Source organism: Phragmites australis, chromosome 1 (assembly GCF_958298935.1).
Source record: "Phragmites australis chromosome 1, lpPhrAust1.1, whole genome shotgun sequence".
NCBI classification, from domain to species: domain Eukaryota; kingdom Viridiplantae; phylum Streptophyta; class Magnoliopsida; order Poales; family Poaceae; genus Phragmites; species Phragmites australis.
Genome location: NC_084921.1, coordinates 55,151,723 through 55,170,046, shown reverse-complemented (window position 1 = coordinate 55,170,046; position 18,324 = coordinate 55,151,723). Strand labels below are relative to the sequence as shown.

Sequence of the window (18,324 nt, the reverse complement as noted above, 5' to 3'; positions counted from 1 at the left end):
CTACTATTCTTACTGGATCATCCGGTGTTAACAGTTTTTCTGAGTTGCCGGGTTAACGGCTAGTGCGTGAGTTTGAGGCCATAGATACCTCTACACTTAGTCTTTTGAAGGTGTGACATACTGTTGGAGTTCAGAGAAACACAAAGACACTTGAAAAGACATCCAAACCACCAAAATATTTAAAGTGATCATCCAAGACGATTAAGCATCATATTTGAAAGTGTTTAGTGCTTATAGGCCTAGAGTGAGTTGTAGCTAGATGTTGCAATTTGAAGAAGAGGTCAAGGAGTGATCCTAGCTTGTACCAAGTGGTACGCCGACGCCTTAGAGTCTTAGTGACTTGCCGTCAACTTGAGCCGAAGTTGCTCAAGCTTGTTGGCCCTTCGACTTAGTGTGGAGCGGCAACAAGACGATTATGCAGGGACACGGATACCCTTTCCTTTGTAGCTCAAGCTCCGAAATGATCACAATGGCAAGTGACTAGAAGAGATGCTAGTGGTAAGATCTTATCTTGGTGGTTTGGTATCTCATCCGATTTGAGGTCTTATCTTGGTAGCTTAAGAGCTGTGATCGGGTGCCGATCAGGACCATATCCTTTGTGGAGCTCTAACATGGACCAGGGGTGATATTTATGTCATCAATATTACGGGATAAAAATCATTTATACCGAGTTTGCTCTCTCTACCTTATTTACTTTTCATATTTACATACTTGAAATCTACCTTTGCGCATTTATGTTCATAGAGTAGTTTACTAGGATTGGTTGTAAGTTACAAAACTCTTTTGAGTGGTACATTAAACGCACCAGATAAACCTAGACTATATTTAGAAAGAAATTGAGGTAGGTTTATCTTACGAAGTTTTTAGAGCTGATTAGATTTCTAAGTGTCCTAATCCACCCTCTCTTAGCACGTCACCGATTTCTATAAGTGGTGTTAGAGCCAGGGCTCACGCCTTTTATAAAGACACACCATTCAAGTAGCATCTGAGACTCCGTCTTATTTTGATCGGTTAGGCTTCACGCCTAGTGACTTGTGACGTCCGGGGTTAGGATGGATATCTATAGTGCTCCACTTTTTGTTGGTATAAATTTCTCCTATTCCAAAATTTTAATGTATTATTATTTGCAAGCCAAGAGTTTAGATGTTTGAAGAGTCATCGAGGAAGGAATGAGACCTCGCATTACCAATAAGGAGAGGCAATTAGATGCATTGTCGAAGAGTATCCTTTTATCAGCTTTAAATATTGATGCATTTAATAGTATTTATTCTCTCACCAATGCACATAGTATTTGAACTAGTCTCATTGAAATACGTAAAAGGCACAAAGGATATGCGCAATGAAAAATATCATATGCTTGTTACTAAACTTAATGGCATCAAACAAACACCCCATAAAAATGTTAATGACATGTATTCACGTTTGAATATTCTTGTTAATGAGATCAATAGATTATGTTTGACGCAAATTGATGATGATCAAGTGATGAAAAGAATATTTCAAACTCTTCTTCTGAAGTACAAGTTGATAGTCTTCATCATTTATGACAAATACGATATCAAGAAGATGACTCCAAGTCAATTGCTTGGCAAGATCACCGTCCATGAGATGACCATAAATATGAGGGTAGAAACTTCTTTTTATCTTACACCAAAAACCTTGCTCTCACAAGTAAGTAAGCACCATGTCAACATATAAAGGTAAATATGAGGAGGTAAGAGAAAGAGTCAAGTTCAAGCGAAGATGATAGAGATGAAGATGAAGATGAAGAGAGCAATAAAAATGATGAGTAAAGCATATCAAACAATAAAGAGATGGATCCCGAAGTCATCAAGCTCATCTCTCAAATAGAGAAAAATATCAAGAAGATCAATACTAAGATTGATCATCGGATCTCTATGAAAAACTTGGTCAAAACAATTGATTATCTAAAAGAAGGAGAAAAAGACCAAGAGCAAGAAGGAGATGAGGGGAAGAGTCAAAATATTTACAAGCATGGTAAGATGAGTATGTGAAGATAAAAATTAAAGCTCAAATGATGAGAGCTTCACTACCTACTTCTTCAAGACGAGCTCTTTCTTAAGGTCGTCATCACGCAAATCACCAGCACGCAAGTATCTTACGGCTAAAGGTATGGAAAGCGATACAAGTGACGATGAATCTAATGAGGATTCTCTTTCTCAATAAAAACTTATTGATTTGATCAACGAGCAATAAAAGGCTTTTAAGAAACAATCTAAAGAAGTTAAGAAATTCAATACCCTTAATGATATTTAGGTACCTTTATTTCTAATTATGAGCAATTATTGAGCAAATTCAATATGCTAAACAAGGAGCATGAAGAGTTTAAGGTAAAACTTGAGTGCATTGAATCTCAAACTAAGGTGTTTTTAAATCAATCTACCTCTCTATTTAATTTCAATCCTAAGGCAGATTATTCTACTCCTTGCGATGATTTAATTGATATATCATGCTCACCCATTTGCAATGAGAACTACATTGAGAATGTTTTTTAGAACCATCTAATGACCTAATTTCACGAGAAAATGATAAGCTCAAGTAAGAAGTGGAGACGCACAAAAAGGACTTGGCAAGACTAAAAGGCAGGAATCATGTCCAACCTCCTTAATATAATCGTGCAACCATGATGAACAAACTTACAGAGGTGTCTATCGTGACATGCTTCAAGTGTCATCAAGAATGTCACATGTTCTTCCAATTAAAAAATAAGTCAAGAAGGAGACCAAGAAGAAGAAAAAGGCAAAGAACATCTCCAACAAGACCTCTAACCTCTACACCAAGCCTAACTACAAGATTCAGATCAAGACTAATTACTACAAACTCAAGAAGAAGGACAATGGCAAGATGGTTGCACATATACTTAGGAGAAAGGATCGGAGGTGGAACTAACCCATTTGGGTACCTAAGAGAGTCATCATCAATATGAAGGGACCCTAATTCGTTTGGGTTCCAAAGAAGACTTAAAGTCTACAAGTTGGTTCAGAGATTTAGAGATTTGACTCATAAGATGAAATAAATATTAAAGCAAATAAGTCAAATATATAAAATTAGATGCTTTAATGAAGATTATGATAATCATATACCCAAATGCCCATTCAAAGTAAAAAAAAAGACATAAATGGTAGCTAAATTTTTATTCATACAATTTGTTTTGCATCTAGATCATTTGCCTTGATGTCACGTCCCGAAGCCATAATTATGTAATTAAACCTAATCATGCTTCATAAGCATGATTTAATTTTGAGTAATTTTGTTTCGGAGCATTAGAGCACTTAATTTTAAGTCAATTGGATGAGAGAAAAAATTTAGGAGATAAACTAATGAATTCACAGTTGAAACAAGCATTTTTCTCTAACATGTGGGACCCATATGGGTGGCCAACTACCTCATCTCCTCTTAGGTTAGCAGCCCCCACCAACTCCCTCTTTCTCCCTCACTCCCACCGTGTAGCCTGAGCTCCCTCTCTCTCAAGCTCGCTCTCTCTCTTTCTCCCTTGATTCCTCCCTCTAGAAGCTGAATCGAGATATGCATATGGTATTCACGTGATCATTAGCTCCTAAGCTTCTCATCCATCCAATTCATTTTTGTTTTCCCGAAGGATTCGAGCCGTTCTTGGTGTTTTTGCTTGAAGTACGAGGAACCACGGTTGAACTCCTCTTCCCTGACGATTTCTTCGTTTCCTTAATCACCTGGTGGTCACTAACCTTTACAAGCATTGTGGGTAAATCCTTTAGGCTTCCCTTGGTAAGAATGTGTGAATTGGTGGTTCGATTTCGAGTTTGGAGCTAAGTTTACGGAGTTCTCGAGTTCTTGAGCTTTGAAACAAAAAGAGAGGATTTGGATGAGATTTGTGCGAGGAATTATTTTGCTAGATTGGTGAGTAAGCTCTAGACTATATGAACTATCTCAAACATATTTCTTTTAGTTTAGAGTAGTTTGCTAGGATTGATTATAGGTTGCAAAACTCTGTTGAGTAGTTGAGTAGACGTAATAGATAAATCTAAGTATATTTAAATAAAAATTAAGATAGATTTATTTTATAAGTTTTTAAAAATCAATTATATTTTCAAAAATCTCTCTTAGAACATCCCTGATTCTTACACCCTGTCGATCCCGCTTGGTGCAACAAAACAGGGGACCTTTGGATTGGGAGGAATTTGTTTAATCTAAGCTAGCTTTGTTTTCTCTCTCTGATACTATAAGCGCGGTCGTTCGTCACAGCTCGATTTTTTATTATTTATTTATTTTTTTTATCTCGGGTGAGTGCATCACAGATTGATAACGACAACGCTGATTACCACTGAGATTCTTCTTCAGCTACAGACTGTTCCGGATTCAGAGCTCTCATCGATGAAAAATGTAGGCTGGGACCCAACTGATGAGTTCCCTTTCGCCATCTCGCCGGCCGGATCAGTTTCTGGTTCCATCTTAGCGCTCTACTCTGCATGCAGATCGTGGTGGTGATCGCGTCACGCCGACAAACGCATATTGCTCCCAGAATTAGGTGGTCAGCACACGGAGGAAAAAGTCTAGAAAGAGCATGGAGCGGATTAGTTAGCTCGTGAAGGTATTTTCTCTCAAGCGGTTGTAAAGTTTGCTAGTAGTTCTTTTCGGTTGCGAGGCTGATAACGATGTCTAGTTTTCTGAATACGACACTGCAGTGAACAGTATTAGCCGCCCCACTGGGGGAACTAACTCTACATTTATACAAACGGCGTGGCAGCAGCACTGCACAAGTAGTGAGAAGAAGCACCTACCACGTGTTGAAGAAGTACTGGTGCGAAAAACTATGTACCACGAAATATTACGAAATAATCTTTTACTATTGGGACGGTGAAATCAATTACAAATTTAAGAAGATCGGCATTCACTATTAGCACCCTTGCATCTATTTACTAATCTTCTAAGGATATGAACAAATGCCAGATGTTCAAGAAAAAAAGAACGTTAACCACCTAAATAAAAATTATAGTTTTTAATACTAATCAAGATTAATAATTAATTATTTTTAACACCAATATAAATAACGGTGTTTAAGCAAACATCCTACCTTTTATCTACGCGTTTGTGCTACTACAGTTAGAAAAGATTATTTTATAAACATCACTCTGAGCACCTTATTTTTAGTGCTCTAAGATTTTATCCTCCGAATGCCGCCCCGACCAGCCGTCAAAGACGTAATATTTACCGCCGCCGTCAAATCGTCGTAATGGGCGAGGCAGCAACACCGAGAAATAATTACTCGCAGGCAGGAGGCAGAGCCAAACAACTCCAGTAAAAACATGCGCCTTGAACCGAATCATCAGGTGGGCCCAACCCCAACCCCAAGTCCCAACCAAAACCGAGACCCTCCGCAAAAAAATATATTAAAAAAAGTAAAAATAGAAAAAAAGGAAAAAGCTTCCCATTCCTCCTCCTCCCCCCTCTCGTTCCTCTCTCCTGACTCCTCCCCGTCGCGATCTCTCTCTCCCCCATCCCCGCACTCCCAAACCCCTCCTCCTCCTTCGCCGCCGCCGCCGACGCCGCGCTCCGATCCGATCCACCGAGGAGCCGCCCTGCGCTCGTCGCCCCGCGAGGCCGCAGGTCGTCGGTGAGCGAGCCCCCATTGCCGCGCGCGGCTCCGCGGCACCCCGTGGTGGCAGTGCTTGGAGCGAGGGCGTCGGGCCAGGCGTTGCTGTGGGGTTTAGGGTGAGAAGCGTGGCGGTGATGGGGCGGTGCCGGCGGCGGGGTTGATGCTGAGGCCGCCATGTCGGACGCCTCGTCGGATCTCGGCGGCATCCGGTCGGGGCCCGTCGAGCGCGACATCGAGCAGGTGCTTGCTGCTAACCTGGTTCGCTTTAGACGGATCAATTTCGCGATTCCTTTTACTGGGGTGCAACTGAGAGGCGGATACATAGCGCTACATGTTCTCTGCTTGGGTTTCTGTGAGGTGCGGAATTTCGTGTTGCCTTCTGTTGCTCCTGTCCTTTGAGCTATCGGGGTGGAATGGTAACAGATTCCGGCGTACTTCGTGGGGGGTAGATGCTACCGTTTGTTCTTTCTTCCTATTCAGTTGGGTTTCTGTGCTGGAATGGAGCTCGGATTGGAGATTTCGGTTTGGTAGTGCTCCCTGTTCCTCTGTTAAAATTCCGGGCCTACGGAGGTAGCTCACCTGTTTCGCGTTTATCTGGTGTTTAGTTTGTGAGTTCAAGTTGGGACTATTATACTTCCCATTTCCCCATTTTGGCGGAGTTGAAGGGATCAGTGGGATGCTTTGGGGAGCTGCAGATTTACTTTGGTATGACCAGGAGGTGGTGCAGTTTTTCAGTTGTAGACGCCTAGCTTTCCTCATTGGTGTGTTGGCCTTGGTAAAATGCTTTTGCCCATTCTGTTGTAGTGCTAAATGGTGCTGAATTATGGTGGAACTTCGATGGAATTGCAATGGGATTTTGTTCATCTGTGAAAGCTGTTACGAGATTGATGTAGCGCATAGTGTCTTTGTGGTTTTGTGGATTTCAACTCCTGTAGATTTTGAGAGAGACGGCTGGCCATGTGACACTCAAACAGACAGACACCTTAATACTATAGTCTTCTTTTGGGCACCAAGGACGAGGACGGTCTTGCAGTGTCGGAGGTTTGGAGTTTGGACTCAAGTGCAGATTGATTTGTATTTTTTTTTTGTGTTATGGCCATATTCCGTTTGAGGTAAACTTGATTCACAAAAGAGCCAACATGTTGGTTAAAATAATGCTTGATGAAGCTGCTCAAAACTAAACGAGTATGCTTTAACTGATTATGTTAACAAAACTTTTGAAATTTCGTTCTTTGTATACTAAATGACCGTGTTACCTATTTTTTGGTAGTTATTGGACCACATTTGTCAAACATTTTAACGTGTAATGATCAATATTCTGTTTAAGTTCTGGAGTTTACGGAGCGATGCTTCATCAGGTCTCTTCCATGTGCAACTGACAAGATGCTAATAATACAAAGTAGTAAGTACAAAAGCAATACAGGAAAAGGTCAGTGCATAACCGAAAATATCACAATCACCAATATCTGCATATCAAATCAACAAGCTCAATGGCTGCAGTTGCAGTCATCATTAGGACACAAGGAGAAAGGCAATGCAAATGTTGTGCATGATAGGGATTATTTGGGTTTATTATTATTTATTTTTGTTAGGGAAGTTTATTATTTTTTGTTGCTGATAAACCAAAAACATGAAGATGAAATACTATTTCAACATTAACTGTATGGAACAATAGCTAAAGTCAATCTGAAGAATAAGCTGTATAGAACATTAGCTAATAATGAAGGATAAATAATAGATAACAGTGGTTGATCTTGTATATTGTTACTACTTCAACATCCCACTTGCCTTTATGTATGTTTTATATTTTTTCTGTTATAGTTTCAGAGTATAAATCCTGCAATGTACTTTCCTTAAATATGATAAGAAATTTTCTTAAGCGTAAGTAATTTTGGTTTATGTTGTACATCATCACCATTTGAACCATTAGTAATCTGATGCCACTTGCCTTTGTATATGTTTTAGTATTTTGTTCTGTTATGCTTTCAGTACAAAACCATCAATTTACCTCTGTGGAGTATCTAAGAGCTCTTCTTTGTTCTTAAGCCCCATAGATTTTTGTTAATCAGTTTTATAATGTGAGACATACAGTACGGTGTAGCTCCGCTTTATTGCTTCTATTGTTATTGGAACCATTTGGAAGTCAAGTTTATTACGAACTTACTTGGTCGTATAGACACTATTGATGATTATTCTGTGGTATTATATATTTTTTCCATGTGACATCTGGAAGCTGCATGATTCTGATTACTTTTTTATTTTCCATGAAATATTGAGAATTGAGATACTATTGGAGGCTTGACACCATCTTTCCATTGGTTGTGTCTATTTTTCTGCAGGCTATCACCGCTCTCAAGAAAGGAGCTTACTTGTTGAAGTATGGACGTAGAGGAAAGCCAAAGTTTTGTCCATTTAGGCTATCCAATGTTCGCTTTCTTTGCACTCTCTAATAAGATTTCTTTGCCTGCATAGTCCTCACTCTTATAAGGTGTATTTTGTGCTTTTTTGCTCCTTCAGGATGAATCTGTATTGATATGGTTCTCAGGGAAAGAGGAGAAACATCTACGGTTGAGCCATGTATCCAGGATAATTCCTGGACAACGGACTGTAAGTTAACGTTCCTAAGAGGCTAAGACTCACACTTAGAAGGTGTTCCTGTCTAGATTTTTCTGCCTATTAGATAAATTGCTTTGACCAATAAGCTTTATTGCAAAAATTTCCTTGGCTTGCTGTTTTTATTTGCTTGCCAGCTCATATCAATGCATACTGTTTGGAACTTTAATAGCTTTTCTACTACTACAACAACAAAGCCTTTGTTCCAAGCAAGTTGGGGTAGGCTAGCGATGAAACCATAGTCACCAGAATTCCGGGTCGAGGAACAGGGTCGAGGGATGCGGGTCGACATTTGAGAAAAATGGGGTACGAAGGGGGTATACCTCTTTGGGACGACAATTCGTGACTTGGATTGATGACCCCCAGTATTCCGGGTTGATGACCCTAGGACAAAGCATCGTGTTGAGGGTTGTGACCCTGGAAAGGAAAAAGAAAAAGAGAAAAGAAAAAGGGGAAAAAGGGACAACAAAAGTGAGGGGAGTAGCGCAGCCCACCAGCCAACCCATAGGCCCACCAACATGCCACTTAGCACTTAACGTGTGCCCTAAAAGGTTAAAATTGAAGGCTGGGTGGTTGGTGACCACGTTCAGCCACCACCACCTGCTTCCATTCTTCCTCTTCTGTCTCCCCATTGAAGTGCTGCTCGACCACCGCCACCGCCCATTGCTATCCCAACTGTGAGCACCGGTCAGCCGCCACCTCTGCTTCTCCTCTTCATCCCCCTTCCCATCCCGTAGTGCTACTCCGCGCTCCACGCCGCTCTGCAGCTTCGGGTCCAGCAGCAGCGGTGCGCAATCTAACGACAGTGGCCGTGATGGTCTGCCCCCCGCGCCATCCGTGCTTCGCCGGCGAGGTTCTCTCTCCACGTTGTCAGATAAGCCCTAAGCTCCATTGTATTACCTATGTGGCAAAGGGTCGACGTCCTGTCCCGATCCATATGCATCAAGTCCCACAGTCGATCTGTGCGTCAAATGGGCGACGACCCTCTTAGAATTGGGACATCGACCCCATTCATTCCCGACCCTCGATTCGGGACGGCGTCCCAGGGTCGAGGAACACACCATCGACCCAGTTTTAGGTGACTATAGATGAAACCCACAAGATCCAACTAAAAAGATGATAAAATAATAATGATAATAAGAGTACTAGTAATAGTAAAAAATAAAGTAATAACAGTACAAGGAGGCTGAAGTATAAGTTATTGTTCTGGCATGTGGATTGCTAACTTCCACGTGTTTCTATCCGTGGATAGTTCTTTAGGGATATTCTATTCCTTCAAGTCTCTCTTTACAAACTCCTTCCATGTTATGTTTGGTCGATCCCTGTCTCTCTTCACATTATCAGCGCGCCTCAGTATACTACTATGCACAGGTGACTCTAAAGGTCTCTATTGGATATGTTCAAACTATCTCAACCGATGTTAGACAAGCTTTTCTTCAATTGACATTACCCTTACTCTATCACATATATCATCATTACAGATCCGATCCTTTCTTGTATGGCAACAAATCCATCGCAATATATGCATCTCTGCTATAATTAATTGTTGGATATGTTGCCTTTTAGTTGGCCAACATTCGCGCCATACAACATCACAGGTCGAATCGTCGTCATGTAGAACTTCCTTTCAGCTTTTGTGGCACCCTCTTGCCATAAAGAATGTCAGAAACTTGGCATCATTTCATCCATCCAGCTTTGATTCTATGACTAACATCTTCATCGATATCACCATCCATCTGTAGCATCGATCCTAAATATCGAAAGGTATCCTTTTTAGGAACCACCTCTCCACCGAGATTAACACCTTCTCCGTCGTGCCTAGTATCACCGAAATTGCACTTCATATACTCAGTTTTGGTCCTACTAAGTCTAAAACCTTTCAATTCTAAAGTATATCTTCACAACTCCAATTTCCTATTAGTCCCTATCTACTCTTGTCAACTAGCACCATATCGTCAGCAAATAGCATACACCAAGGGATATCTCCATGAATGTCCCTTGTGACTTTATCCATCACCAAAGCAAATAAATAAGAGCTCAAAGCTGACCCTTGATGTAGTTTTATTTTAAGTGGGAAGTTATTGGTGACACTTTCACTTGTCCGAACACTTGTCACAACGTCATTGTACATATCCTTGATGAGGGTAATGTACTTTGTTGGGACTTTGTGTTTCTCTAAGGTCCACCATATGACATTTCTCGGTATTTTGTCGTAAGTTTTCGTCAAGTCAATGAATACCATGTACTTGTCTTTTTTTTGTTCCCTATATCTCTCTATAAGTTGTCTTATCAAGAAAATCGCTTCCATGGTTAATCTCCCAGACATGCAACCAAATTGGTTTTTGATAATGCCCGTCATTCTTCTTAGGCAATGCTCAATAACTCTCTCACGTAGCTTCGCTCATCAACTTAATTCCATAGTAATTAGTATAGCTTTGAATATCTCCCTTATTATTAAAGATTGATATTAATATACTTCTCCATTCTTTGGACATTTTGTTTGACCGAAAAATTAGGTTGAAGAGCTTAGTTAGCCATGTTATTGCTATGTCTCCAAGACATCTCCACACCTCAATGGGGATTCTATTAGGGCCTATCGTCTTGCCTCATTTCATCTTTTTTAAAGCTTCCTTGACCTCAGCTTCATAAATCCTTCGTACAAATCTCATGTTGGTATCATCAAAAGATTCATCTAGCTCAATGGTAAAGCTCCCGCTCTCCCCGTTGAACAGTTCGTCTAAGTACTCTCACCATCTAGTCTTGATCTCATCATCTCTCACCATAAGTCGACCGGTCCCAACCTTGATGCATTTGACTTGGTTGACGTCCCTCGTCTTCCTTTCACGGATCAAAAGGGTTTCATCTCCATAAGAGTCGCTGGTTTTTTTATGTTGGCTCACCAAGCCTATCACAACCCTCCTCCCAAGCCTATCACAACCCTCCTCCTTAACTTTAATCTCTTTTGTAAAGTTCGTAATTTTTCACTTTTGTATGGATAAACAGCGTGGTGCAATGAAAAGATGACTAGAATAATCGTGTTTAATCTTCATCAAACTATAAACAAAACAAAAGGCCTCCAATTCTTTACTTGTATATAAGAGTTGCCATAAGCGTGAACTCTCGTCTCATGGTGCGATTGTCTTCCATTTGCTATGAAATAATCAGACATTGGTCCTTTTCTTATTTTCAGCAATCAGCAGCACTTAATCAGAGAAGTATTTCCAATTTTCAATTGTGATGAGTATGGTGTATGACTTTACTAACTAGACCATCTTTGTTCCTTTTCTCCCCGGATAATTTAGGCAATTTTTCAGAGGTATCCACGACCTGAGAAGGAATGCCAGTCTTTTTCTCTAATTTCACATGATAGGTCATTGGATATTGTAAGTTCTCCCCAGTTCACATTTCATGTTTCATCTTTGTTGGTTCTCTTGGCAACTTCAGTGTCGCTATTGTTTCTTTTTTCCCCTTTTGCTTTCAATTTTAATTTTTAATAAAGTTTCATGTTCACATGGTAACTCATTTTGTTTTATTCAATAATATCAGATATGCAAAGATAAAGATGAAGCTGAGGTGTGGTTTGCTGGTTTGAAAATGCTGATTTCCCGTAGTCACCAAAGAAAATGGAGAACTGAATCAAGAAGTGATATCATTTCCTCCGGTGCAACTAGTCCAAGGACATACACACGGCGGAGTTCTCCGTTGAGTTCTCCTTTCAGCAGCAATGACAGTGTCCACAAGGTATTACTATCTATATCTATCTGAAAAAGCTATTTCGAAACAATCTTTGAGTTTTAGCCCTTAATTGTGCTGGGCAGCCTCTTCATAGATAGACCCGATCCTGTTCTCACTTTTCCTGTTTATTTACTATTTTATCTTGGCTTCAAGATGATATACATTTCTTGTATGTAATAGTTACCGTCACAGAAAATCATTTGACAAGGTGTACTGGATCTTGATAATCTGCTGGGTTAGTAAGACACTAAAACTTTCCGATTCTTATGCTCTGAGCACTTTTTTTCAAAATGCCAGATTAAAAACTAGGATCTGGATGACATATCAACACAATCATCATATCAGCAATTGCTCCCAGTCAAATAATCATGAAAGTACTACCTTGCTTTCATCGATGCATCCAATTAGAGAAGGAAGCCTTGAAGCTAGAAAGTGCTTGATACTAGAAACATTCCAGTGACAAGCTAGAAAGAAGTAGTGTTTTGTGGACTATGTACGCTGCACGCTCCAAATTCCTTGTATGCATAATTACTCTTAATGATCTCTCCTTCCCATCATATTACTTTGCGCTTTTTATACAGTGTTGCAATATTTCCATTGTTTAGGCACTGATCTTTGATAACTGTTTCACACCAGGATGGCAGTGAAAATTACAGGCTCCGTACTCCATATGGGAGCCCACCAAAGAATGGCTTGGAGAAGGCGTTTTCTGATGTTGTGTTGTATGCAGATCGTTCCAAGGGCTTCTTCCCATCAGATTCTACTGCTGGATCAGTCCATTCTATGTCTTCTGGACACTCAGATAACACAAATGGGCACCCCAGAGGCATACCAATGGATGCTTTCCGGGTCAGTTATTCAAGTGCTGTTAGTTCATCTAGTCATGGTTCTGGTCATGATGATGGTGATGCTTTAGGCGATGTTTTCTTATGGGGAGAAGGAACTGGGGAAGGGATTCTTGGTGGTGGTAGTTCGAAAGTTGGAAGCTCCTCAGCTACAAAGATGGATTACCTTGTACCAAAACCATTAGAATTTGCAGTGCGACTTGATGTGCAAAACATATCTTGTGGAGGAAGGCATGCTGCACTTGTCACTAAACAAGGAGAGATATACTCTTGGGGTGAGGAATCAGGGGGGCAGCTTGGTCATGGTGTAGATTGTGATGTGTCACAACCAAAACTCATTGATGCTCTTTCTCATATGAACATTGAGCTGGTAGCATGTGGTGAATATCATACTTGTGCTGTCACACTATCTGGAGATCTTTACACATGGGGGGATGGTACCTTCAAATTTGGGCTCTTGGGTCATGGGAATGATGTCAGTCACTGGGTACCAAAACGGGTGAATGGACCATTGGAGGGTATACATGTTTCATCAATTTCATGCGGACCTTGGCATACGGCCCTAGTAACTTCTGCTGGGCAGCTTTTCACATTTGGAGATGGATCTTTTGGTGTTCTAGGTCATGGAGATCGTGAAAGTATAACAGTTCCCAGGGAAGTTGAATCCCTCAAAGGGCTCCGCACGGCACGGGTGGCTTGTGGTGTTTGGCATACTGCTGCAGTTGTAGAAGTAATGGTTGGGAATTCAAGTTCTAGCAATGGTTCATCTGGCAAGATATTTACATGGGGTGATGGTGATAAAGGTCGCTTAGGACATGGTGACAAGGAACCAAGGCTTGTCCCAACATGTGTGGCTGCTTTGGTGGAGCCCAATTTTTGTCAGGTTGCTTGCGGACATTGCTTGACTGTGGCTCTTACAACTTCTGGACATGTGTATACAATGGGCAGTGCCGTCTATGGTCAACTTGGGAATCCACAAGCAGATGGTATGCTTCCTGTACGTGTTGAAGGGAAGCTACACAAAAACTTTGTGGAGGAGATTTCCTGTGGTGCTTATCATGTTGCAGTTTTGACCTCTAGGACCGAGGTGTACACATGGGGTAAAGGTGCAAATGGTCGGTTAGGGCATGGCGATACTGATGATAGGAATACTCCTACATTGGTTGAAGCACTGAAAGATAAACAAGTCAGAACTGTTGTTTGTGGAATTAACTTCACTGCAGCTATATGCATTCACAAATGGGTATCTGGAGTGGATCAATCAATGTGCTCGGGTTGCCGTCAGCCATTTAACTTGAGGAGAAAACGACATAATTGCTACAACTGTGCTCTGGTATTTTGTCATTCCTGCAGCAGTAAAAAATCTTTGAAGGCTTCACTGGCACCAAATCCAAACAAACCTTACCGTGTCTGTGATAGCTGCTACAGCAAATTGACAAAGGGGCAAGAGGCAGGCATGCATTCTTCAGCAAAGCGGGGTGCTACTGTACAGGGATTCAATGATACAATTGAGGAGGAACTGGAAACAAGATCAAATGCCCAACTATCAAGGTTGTCTTCAATGGAGTCTTTTAAGCACGTGGATAGTAGATATTCAAAGAAAAATAAAAAGTTCGAATTTAATAGCACTCGTGTGTCGCCTGTTCCTAATGGAAGTTCACATTGGAGTGGGCTCAGCATTTCAAGATCTTTCAATCCTGTCTTTGGATCTTCAAAGAAGTTTTTCTCAGCTTCTGTCCCTGGATCTAGAATTGTTTCTAGGGCAACATCACCTATTTCAAGAAGAACAAGCCCTCCGCGATCTACAACACCGACACCTACTTTGGGGGGTCTAACATCTCCAAGAGTTGTTGCCAATGATGGCAAGCCAACAAATGATGCACTAAGCCAAGATGTTCTAAATTTGAGGTCCCAGGTACGCATTTTGCTGCATTTTTTTCCATTTTCTTAAGGCTATTTGATCAATACTGCTGCTATATGTATTTTGCTTTCAGCAGTAGTTGATAACTCAAATGCAGTTGAACTTTAGTTGGCATCATGCCTGATTTCCAGCCCAATAAGACATCAGTAGTAGGCTAGTAGCTTAGAAGCTTTCTGTTCCTGTTCGCCCCCAGTGACTTTGTGCTGTGGATATATATATGTAGTTATGTACCCTTTTGCTCTGTAACAGTAACAAGGTACAGCCTATCCATTAAACTGTACCAGATTTTTCAATACTAGATTGCTATCTGCCTACTTAATACTAATATGGCCACGGTAATTACTACATCGTAGACAACCTGTTATCTTTTTTAATTCCAAGATTTCAACCTCCTCTTCTTTAGAATCTCTGTATTATCTGAAAGAGATGATTTTCTTGCTGATATACTTGGGTGTTCACTTACAGGTGGAAAGTCTTACCAGGAAGTCTCAACTCCTCGAAGTGGAGCTGGAGAGAACTACCAAACAATTGAAGGAAGCTATTTCCATTGCCGGGGAGGAAACTGCAAAGTGCAAAGCGGCAAAGGAAGTAATCAAGTCACTCACTGCACAAGTAAGTCTGCTTACTCCGCGAGCATGCAATTTTGTCTCTTACATGTGCCGCTAAGTTTATAATAATTAATTTCAATATTAGAATTTAGAGGGAATGCCTTTGAACTATGATTACAGCTATTGTCTAAGGTTTTGTCAATTTGTTTTTTTTTTTGGTGATAGTTGAAGGGGATGGCAGAGAGATTACCTGGAGGAGCATCCAAGAACAACAAACTGCCACCTCTTCCAGGAATTCCTATTCCAAGTGACATAACATCTATGGCCAAGGAAAGTTTGGGCAGCCCAGGCAGTTCCTCCGGAGAACAAATTACAAATGGTCATAATGGATTGCTTGCTTCTAATGGACCAAGTTCTACTAGGAATAAGACAAGTCATCCAGAAGTTGGCAAGAATGGAAGTAGGTTACCTGATGCAGAATCTTGCCATGAATGGGTGGAGCAAGATGAACCAGGTGTTTACATTACTCTCACAGCCTTGCCCGGAGGCGCCAGAGATCTCAAGCGGGTTCGCTTCAGGTACTGCCTTCAAATCCTGCTCAGATAACTTTCTATAACTACTGCTCAACTTATTCATCATTACTGTGTATTCGTGTTGAATTGATTAGTTGGTTCCTCTTCATTTGTGTAAATACAGCCGTAAGAGATTCAGTGAGACACAAGCAGAACAATGGTGGCAGGAGAACCGGGCAAGGGTATACCAGCAGTACAATATCCGCGTGGTTGACAAATCAACCGCCAGTGTCGATAATGACATTGCATCTCACTGACATTAGATTGACCTGGACAAACATACTTGATTGCAAGTGGAGCTGAGGCCCCGCTCCCTACGTGAAGGCTCTCTCGTCAGTCAAGCTCGGTTGCTAACGTGGCTACCATTTTACTTAGCCCCTTGGAAAGTTGGAAGAGGAGGTTTCCGTTTCCGGAAGAAACAGAAGGGTGGATTTTTTCAGTTTTACATAATTCTTTGCTCTTACTCCGTTTTCTTCTTTTTCTTCTCTTGTGTGAAAAGCAGAGTGCTTGAGCAGAAGTAATGTAAATGCTTAGTAGCAGCAGGCTAATCTATCTTGTAAATGCATAAGCAATTGCATCGATTAGAATGTCTTCCAAATTTTCCCTGATATGATTGCAAATGCAAGTCAAGATACGAGCTAGTGGCCATGGTCCGTGGGTGGCGGCTACGTTTGGTTTGAGATCGCGAGTAACCGGTTTGCGAGGCTGCAGCTCTCAGATATTATTGTGTGTATATCCGACCTGATGGCTGTGTCCTGTCCTTTCGGGATCAAACGCAAGATATTCTGCTGATGGTGATAAGTGTTACGGATCACTTTTGATCAATACCGTAACTAAGTGCTTTTGTTTCGGAAAGATTAATTACTGATAATATGTTGCTAGCATATGAAATGACCCACTATACGAGGAACAAAAGAGGTGGTTTGGAGGGTTTGGCAGCTGTTAAGCTAGATATGAGTGGAGCCTACGATAGAGTAGAGTGGAGCTTCACAGAAGGCATTGATGAGAAAACTGGGGTTTCCAGTAAGATAGGTAAAATTGGTGATGTGTTGTGTTACTACAGTATCATATCAAATTAAGGTAAATGCTGAACTAACAAATGTGATCACTCCACTGTGAGGAATAAGAAGGAGATCTGCTATCCCTGTATCTTTTTATTATATGTGCGGATGGTCTGTCTGCTTTGCTCGAGGAGGGTGACCAAAATGGTAATAATTGTGGGATTGAGATTTGTCAAGGTGCTCCAAGAATCAACCATTTGTTCTTCGTAGACGATTCTTTGATTCTCATGAAGAAAAATGGTGATGCAGCAATGATATTGCAAGAAGTTTTGCAGTTATATGAGGATGCATCAGGAGAGATGATCAACATGGAAAAACAACAATCATGTTTAATAAAAATACACCATTTACTCAAAAGCAGCGGGTCATGAATCAGTTGAGATTATCTAGTGAAGTGCAGAACGATCGATACTTGGGACTGTCGATCTTCATTGGCGGATCGGAAACCAAATTTTTTGAGTACATTAAACAAAAGATATAGGGGCACATTCAGGGCTGGAAAAATTGCTATCAAAAGCAGGAAAAGAAATTCTGATAAAGGTAGTAACCCAAGCAATACCAACATTTGCTATGTCTTGTTTTGACCTCACACAAAGCTTTTGTAATCAGCTGAGTACAATTATTGGGAGTTTTGGGTGGAGTCAACAAAAGACAGGAAAATACATCGGATAAGCTGGGAAAGGATGACCCAATCCAAAGAAAAAAAAAGGGGCATGGGATTCAAAGACTTACATGTTTTTAACCGGGCCATGTTGGCCCGACAAGCAGGAAGATTCCTAATAGATCCGGACTATCTCTGTGCTAGGGTCCTTAGAGCTCACTACTTCCTAGATGGCAATCTTCTTAGGGTGACATCAAAGACAGGTATACCCTACACGTGGCAGAATATTCTGAAAGGTGTACAGCTGATCAAGCAAGGAATGACATGGCGTGTCAGGAATGACGTTTCTATCAACATATGGAATAAACTATGGATCCCTAGAGGTACAACCCGCAAGCCAGCTACACATAGAGGCCAATGCATACTAACCCGTGTATCAAATTTGATCGATCCTGTCACAATGAAATTGGATTCAGTGTTGCTAGAATCTATATTTTCTCTGAGTGATGTCAATACCATTTTGTCAATCCCATTAGAAGAGAATTTTGATGATATGCCTGCATGGCACTTTGATCCAAAGGGACAATTTTCAATGAAATCGGCATATAAGTTGGCAATCAGTTTAAGAGATCAAAAACTAATGTGTGATTCAGAGGCATCAAACGTTGACATAGCTAGCAGGTCGATCTGGAGGAAGATCTGATAGCTGCTGGTGCCGAACAAGATGAAATTATTCCTTTGGAGATTGGGTCACAATAGTCTTCTGTTGCGTACTAGCTTAGCTCGCCGGGGAGTCGACATTGTACACTCTATCCAATGCGTAGCAGATTAGACA

At 41.0% G+C, this 18,324-nt stretch overlaps 1 protein-coding gene across 2 annotated transcripts; it reads left to right on the top strand.

The window, feature by feature from the left end:
- Positions 1-5,392: 5,392 nt before the first annotated feature.
- Positions 5,393-16,560, top strand: LOC133928860 (PH, RCC1 and FYVE domains-containing protein 1-like). 2 transcript variants are annotated; one of them, XM_062375361.1, is made up of 9 exons: positions 5,393-5,833; positions 7,933-8,019; positions 8,111-8,200; positions 11,509-11,589; positions 11,753-11,947; positions 12,578-14,701; positions 15,173-15,319; positions 15,481-15,833; positions 15,952-16,560. In XM_062375361.1, the coding sequence occupies exons 1-9, from the start codon at positions 5,768-5,770 to the stop codon at positions 16,082-16,084; spliced, it is 3,276 nt and encodes a 1,091-aa protein (XP_062231345.1). In that variant the 5' UTR covers positions 5,393-5,767; the 3' UTR covers positions 16,085-16,560. The 2 variants fall into 2 exon arrangements, with proteins under 2 accessions (XP_062231345.1, XP_062231351.1); XM_062375367.1 differs by lacking the exons at positions 5,393-5,833; positions 7,933-8,019; positions 8,111-8,200; positions 11,509-11,589; positions 11,753-11,947 and adding an exon at positions 12,264-12,459.
- Positions 16,561-18,324: the final 1,764 nt, after the last annotated feature.

Excerpts from the sequence above, each read along its gene's own strand:
- LOC133928860 (XM_062375361.1), top strand. The coding sequence starts at position 5,768 with ATGTCGGACGCCTCGTCGGATCTCGGCGGCATCCGGTCGGGGCCCGTC. Across the intron at positions 11,948-12,577 it reads GCAATGACAGTGTCCACAAG|GATGGCAGTGAAAATTACAG; the intron begins GTATTACTATCT and ends GTTTCACACCAG. Across the intron at positions 15,320-15,480 it reads TCAAGTCACTCACTGCACAA|TTGAAGGGGATGGCAGAGAG; the intron begins GTAAGTCTGCTT and ends TTTTGGTGATAG.